General features: G+C 44.2%; 1 protein-coding gene across 1 annotated transcript in view; it reads left to right on the top strand.

Annotated features, from left to right (window-relative positions):
• Positions 1-6,137, top strand: part of LOC125480994 (vascular endothelial growth factor receptor 2-like) — a 30,922-nt gene extending 24,785 nt beyond the window's left edge. Inside the window, exon 6 of the mRNA XM_048616521.1 lies at positions 5,963-6,137. Within this exon, the coding sequence (XP_048472478.1) occupies positions 5,963-6,137 (175 nt within the window). The remainder of the gene's footprint in view (positions 1-5,962) is intronic.

Raw genomic sequence — 6,137 nt, 5'->3', positions numbered from 1 at the left:
AAGAAGGGTCTAGACCCGAAACGTCAGCTTTTCTGCTCCTCTGATGCTGATTGGCCTGCAGTGTTCATCCAGCTCTACACCTTGTTATCTCAATTGAGGGTGAGAGGCTTTTGGTGTGTTCCAAATTTTTGGATAAGTAACTTACATAGTCATTACCCTGCTGACAACTTTATGTAGTTTCTGTAACTTCCATAATGAATTCAGCTCGGTTGCCATTTAGAATGAAATAACTGCACAGAGGTCAGTATCCCATCACTGAGTCACCCTTTATTTACAGGTGTGTAGTACTTGAAACTGATGCAGCTCCCTCAGAGCCAGATCTCTGCGTGAGGAGAGCCTCTGACACTCCTGTTTTTATCTGTCAGCCAGGGCTCCCTGATCTGGGCTGTTAACCTGGTCCAATCTGTCTGACTGACCTCATTGCAATCACTACAGGATAGGGAGGCAGACTGGACAACCCTGGAATGAGAGTGGAGGCTGCAGGTTGCAAATGCAGACCATGTGCAATGCGTGTTCCTGAGCACTGTCTGACTCATGACCACCACTTTGCACCCTTTGTCCTTTTACGGACCAAGCCAACTAAGCTAGTGTCTACAAATGGACAGACTGGACTGGCACACTCCATAGGCTGAAGGGTATTTGTTAGTGCTGTAGACCTATAGAACTCTAAGATTTCAGCTTATTGAGATAAACTAATCGAACACATTGTCACTGCCTGTCAAACTGTGAAATGGAAGGCATTGTGCTGTGTTAATGGATTTTTGAGAAATAAGTATATGCTGCACTAATCCTGCAATTAATAAGCAGGATAATGTATCAACCTTTTGAGATTCAGACATTTACCTCTGCAAAATCAAGCAGTGCTGGACCAACTCAATGATTTAAATGACGAGCTGCCTCTGTAATCTGAACCCAACTCCATTCCCAAATCATCAAAATGGGAAATGTTGTATGAGGAGGTGGGACTTTGGATTTCTGATGACTATCACTGTTTCTGCTGCTTTTATAAAGGATAATGCAAGGATCCTGCTATAATGTTAAATCTAGACAATAACTAGAAGAAACTTGAAGTGAATTCCAAAGAAATATGACATCCTTTAGGTTTGATGGAATTCTAAAGGTAGAAGTGAACTTTATAAGTAAGTTTTTATAATCTCAAATGTTCTGGGTACTTTGTTTACTTCCCTTTGTATCGACAATAAATATCTTTGTTTAAAAAAGAGGAAATCTTGTGGCATAGTTCTTTCAGTCAATTACTGCGGTTTAGAATGAATCTTTAAACATTAATAGTCTCTGACAAGTATATCTTGATCCCTGCTTACCACAATACTCTGCAGTCTCTTCTAAATAACATTCTGCATTTTTCTGCTTTTTCCTGCCAAACCAAATAACCTTGCTTTCTCACATTATACACCATCTGCCAAATTTTTGACCACTTCTATTTCCTTTGGCAGATTCTTTACTGTCGTTTCAAATCACTTCCGGCTAATCTTTGCAGCATCAGCAAATCCATCCCTTCATCCAAGTCATTAATGGAGTCGCAAATGGTTACAGCCTCATAATCCAACCCCTGTGGCACCCCACTAGTTACAGATTGAAAACCCATTCAATCCTGATACTGTTTCCTCTTTGTTAGCCTGTACCCTTCCATAAAAACATAGAAAATAGGAACAGGAACAGGAGCAGGCCGTTTTGACCCATCGAGCCTGCTCTGCATTTCAAGTTTGATCACCGCTGATCATCCAACTAAGTTCCCTGTTCCTGTTTCCGCTCCCCACCACTTCCTGCTCCCCCCCCCCCCCCCCCCCCCCATACCTTTTTATTCCTCTAGCCCTAAGAACTACATCTAACTCCTCCTTGAAAACATTCAATGTTTTGGCCTCGATCACTTTCTGTGGCAGAAAAGTCCTCAGGCTCACGACTGTCTGGGTGAAGAAATTTCTCCTCATCTCAGTCCTACCCTATATGCTTAGACTGAGACCTCTGGTTCTGGGAACATTCCCCTGTCTTTGGGAACATTCTTCCTATGTATGTCCTGTCTAGTCCCATTAGCATTTTATAGAATTCGCTACATCCTCCCTCATTCTTCTGAGCTCCTGTGAATATGGTCCTAACTAATCTAATCTCTGTTCATATGGTCGGTCCTGCCAACCCAGGAATCAGTCTGCTGAACCAGAGCATCCATAGACACCTGTATCCTGTGAACGAATATTTTTTTAAAAATCCATCCTCTGATAAGGAGACCAAAACTGTGCACAAATCTCCAGCTGTGGTCTCCCCAAGGTCCAGTTGAAGCAATTCATCCCTGCTTAAGTATTTGAATCGTCTTGCTATGAAAGCCAACATATCATTTACCTTCCTCACCGCCTGCTGCACCTACATGCTTACTAACATATTACTCAATGAGTTTTTAATCTGTGCAGTCATCTGTTATGAATGCCTTTGAAAATCCAGGTACATTACATCTACTGGTTCTGCAATTTCCACCCTACTTGTTATATCCTCAAAGAATTTTAATACACCAGTTTCCTTTCACAAAACTATATTGGTTCCACTCAATAATATTTTTCTAAAAGATTCTGCTATTCCCTCCTTCGTGATGAATGTTAGTATTTTCCTAATAACTGACATCAGGTCAACAGGCCTAAAGATTCCTACTTTATATCCATTTCTCAAACTACTTGGGGTAAAAATCTGTAGATTGCCCAGGAGAAGCCAACTGGAAAAAAAGTCTCTCATATTACAAAGAATGAACAGATGGATAGTTGGAGTCCTTTTCCCTGGGTGGAAATGTTAAATACTATGGCGCACAGGGTTAATGTCAGAGGGGGGGAAAGTTTAAAGGAAACGTGAGTTACGTTTTTTTTGCACAGAGGGCAATAGGTGCCTGGAATGTGCTACCAGGAGAGTTGGTAGAAGAGGAGATACAAATGATACAAATGTTTAAGAGGTATTTAGGCAGACACGTGAACAGACAGGGAATAGAGGGATACAGACCATGTGCAGGCAGGTGGGATGGGTTTAGAATGGTATCATGGATGACACAGTTGCCCAAAGGGCCTGTTCCGGTGCTGTACTGTTCTATGTTCTGGAATTGGATGAGGACCTGCTCCTCCAATCACAGGCTACTTTCCTTTCACGTTTATTGCCGATTGGTTGACCAAGGCCCTATCAGCAGCAAACATGCAGGGGAAGTCTGTGATTGGAGGAATACTACGCATAAGTGGCGACACTCAGCAAGTCTAAGGGGCTGGATGATGCAGACCAGAGACGGGACGTCATGGGAAGTTTGGCCTGAGATAAGGAGCTGTGGGGTGGGGGAAGAAGTGCGGGGAAGAAACGAGGCTGGGGCCTAGGAAACACATGGGGATGGGAGTGACAAAATGGAGTAAAGAACTGAAAATGTGGGGAGAAGGATTACAAAAGCAAGGACATTCTGAAAAGGAGAGAGAGACTGTAAAGTGGAGAGGGCAGTTTATCTATCTTGATATTAATGCTGCAAGCAATCAAACAACCTTCAATTTTGATTACATTTCCCTGCTCTTACTTCACTTGCTGGTGCACTCTGATGTTTGTGCAAGAAGTCCCTTCCTGTGCATTGTGCCCCTCCCTGTCATGCTGTCATTATCATTACCGATATCAGCAGCTCACACTGTTTCCTTGTCATTTCACTTTACATTGCCAAAGCTGTCCTTCACCTCCCACCGTTTAATTTAAAGAACTAACTACTTCCCCAATGTTACAATTCACCAGGGCACTGGCCCCAGCACAATTCAGGGGAAGTTTGTAGCAATAGTAACATCTGCCTCTTTCTCCTGAACTGGTGCTGAGAATTGAAATCTATTTCTCTAACTCCAATCTTTGAGCCTTGCATTCAGCCCTTACAAACTCTGCACTGACTTGTTCCCAGCTCAGTACCCAACCAGAGTTTCTTGAAACAAAGAGGGAGAATGAGGGTGATACTGCTCATTTCAGGAGGGTGATACTGCCCATTTCAGAAGGTTAATGTTAGAGTCATAGTCCCTCAACATGTGGCAACTTCCAGTCGTGCAATTCATCATTGTGTCCATCTTCCTGGAGATTTTAAACACTTTCGAACAGCATCGTTAAACACATTAGTAAATTCTGGCACAGTTTTATGATAGCAGCAATTTGCTTTCCTATGCTGGCCTGGTATGATACCTCAAGATGTGCCATAGCAATGTAATCAAATTAAATTTGACAGAATCACAGAAGAAAGATATCAGAACAAATAAACGAAGGTTTAAATAGGGAGAGAGTTGTAGAGAGGCTTCAAGGGTGAATTTCGGAACAAGATGTATAATGGTAAGCAAAATAAAAACCGAAAGAACTGTGGATGCTGTAAATCACGAACAAAAACAGAAGTTGCTGGAAAAGCTCAGCAGGTCTGGCAGCATCTGTGATGAAAAAATCAAAGTTAATGTTTCGGGTCTGGTGACCCTTCCTCAGAACTGATGCTAGCTGGGAAAATGTCAGTTTATATGCAGAAAATAGGGAGGGGGATTGGGTAGGGAGTATATGATAGGATAGAACCTGAAGAGAGAGAAGAGCAGTTGCATAGACAAAGGAGTTGATAACGATCAGGCTGGGAGGGTGAATAGTTGTTAATGGGGACTGTTAGTGACTAACAACAGGGGGTGTGTAACGGCAGGCTATGTGGTAACAAGGCCTGGTGTGTGGGGTAGGGGACTGGGACAGGGGAGAGTTTCGGCCCTAAAATTATTGAACTCATTATTGAGTCCAGACGGCTGCAGGGTCCCCAAGCGGAAAATGAGGTGTTGTTCTTCCAGCTTGTGCTGAGCTTCGCTGGAACACTGCAGGAAGCCAGAGACAGAGATGTTGGCCAGGGAACAGGGTGGTGCATTAAAGAGGCAGGCAACGGGTAGTTCAGGGTCCTTTCTGTGAGCAGAACGTAGACGTTCTGTGAAGCGGTCGCCGAGTCTACGCTTCGTTTCCCCAACGTAGAGGAGACCACATTGTGAGCAGCGAATGCAGTAGACTAGATCTGGGAAGTGCAGGTGAAGTGTTGCTTCACCTGGAAGGTATGTTTGGGCCCTTGGATACTGGGGAGAGAGGAGGTAAATGGGCAGATGTTGCACCTTCACCGGTTACAGGGGAAGTTGCCGTAGGGCTGTGGGGAGGTGTTGGGGTGAAGGAAGTGTGGACCACGGTGTCCCGGAGGGAACGGTCCCTGTGGAAGGCGGACAAGGGAGGGGAGGGGAGTAGGTGTCTGGTGGTGGCATCACACTGGAGATGGCGGAAATGGCATCTGATGATCTTCTGGATGGTAGGTGAGGCCAAGGGGAACCCTATCGATGTTGCGGGAGGGAAGATCTGACAAATCTCCCGCACTTCTGCCCTCATCCCTTCTCTTCCCTTGGGACACCCTGGTCCACACTTCCTACACCCCCAACACCCCATCCACAGCACCTTAACCCTGCAACCAGCGAATAGAATTCAGCCTGCATTTTGAATGGGAGAAGCTGGAAATAACGAAGCCGACGGGAAAAGCAGGGTTAGGGGCAGACCACCAAAAATTATCACTCAAAACTCTAACACAAAGGATAGCCTGTTTGAATAAATGTTTAATTCATACCTAATAATGAAATAAAAGTAAATTTAACACCTTATCTTGAAAAAGATGTCACGATGACTTGATGGGGGAGGAGGTTTTGAGGTTGCTCTGTTGTTAATGCAGGGTCTGAGGGTCATCATCATCATCAACATCATTTAATTCAGGTGCAGTTGTGGTTGTAGGGTTAGGGCGAAAAACAATTAATCCAGAAGTGGTTGTGGTTCATTGTCTTCCGACTGTTTCTTGTGGGTTGGCTTTAATCACAAGGACATTTCTTGACAACATTCTTGTCACTTTTTCCTCGCATTTTTGTGGGTAACGTGGCAGAATTTGCAAACAAAAAATGGAGTACTGTACCTCTCACAGAAAGCTCGATGATCACGTGACGCTGGAGCGGAGACTCTTTCCGCGCAAACATTGCGCACGCTCAGCACAAAGACCACGAAAACGATCATGTGATGTCGACACGTGGTCGTCTTGGCGACGCGAGTTCATCAGTTACTTTATAGCCAATTGGCATAGTCAGAACATGCGATACTAA

Source organism: Rhincodon typus, chromosome 35, assembly GCF_021869965.1.
Source record: "Rhincodon typus isolate 14 chromosome 35, sRhiTyp1.1, whole genome shotgun sequence".
Lineage (NCBI taxonomy): Eukaryota > Metazoa > Chordata > Chondrichthyes > Orectolobiformes > Rhincodontidae > Rhincodon > Rhincodon typus.
The sequence above is the reverse complement of the archived record's forward strand: the minus strand, read 5'-3'. Positions and strand labels throughout refer to the sequence as shown.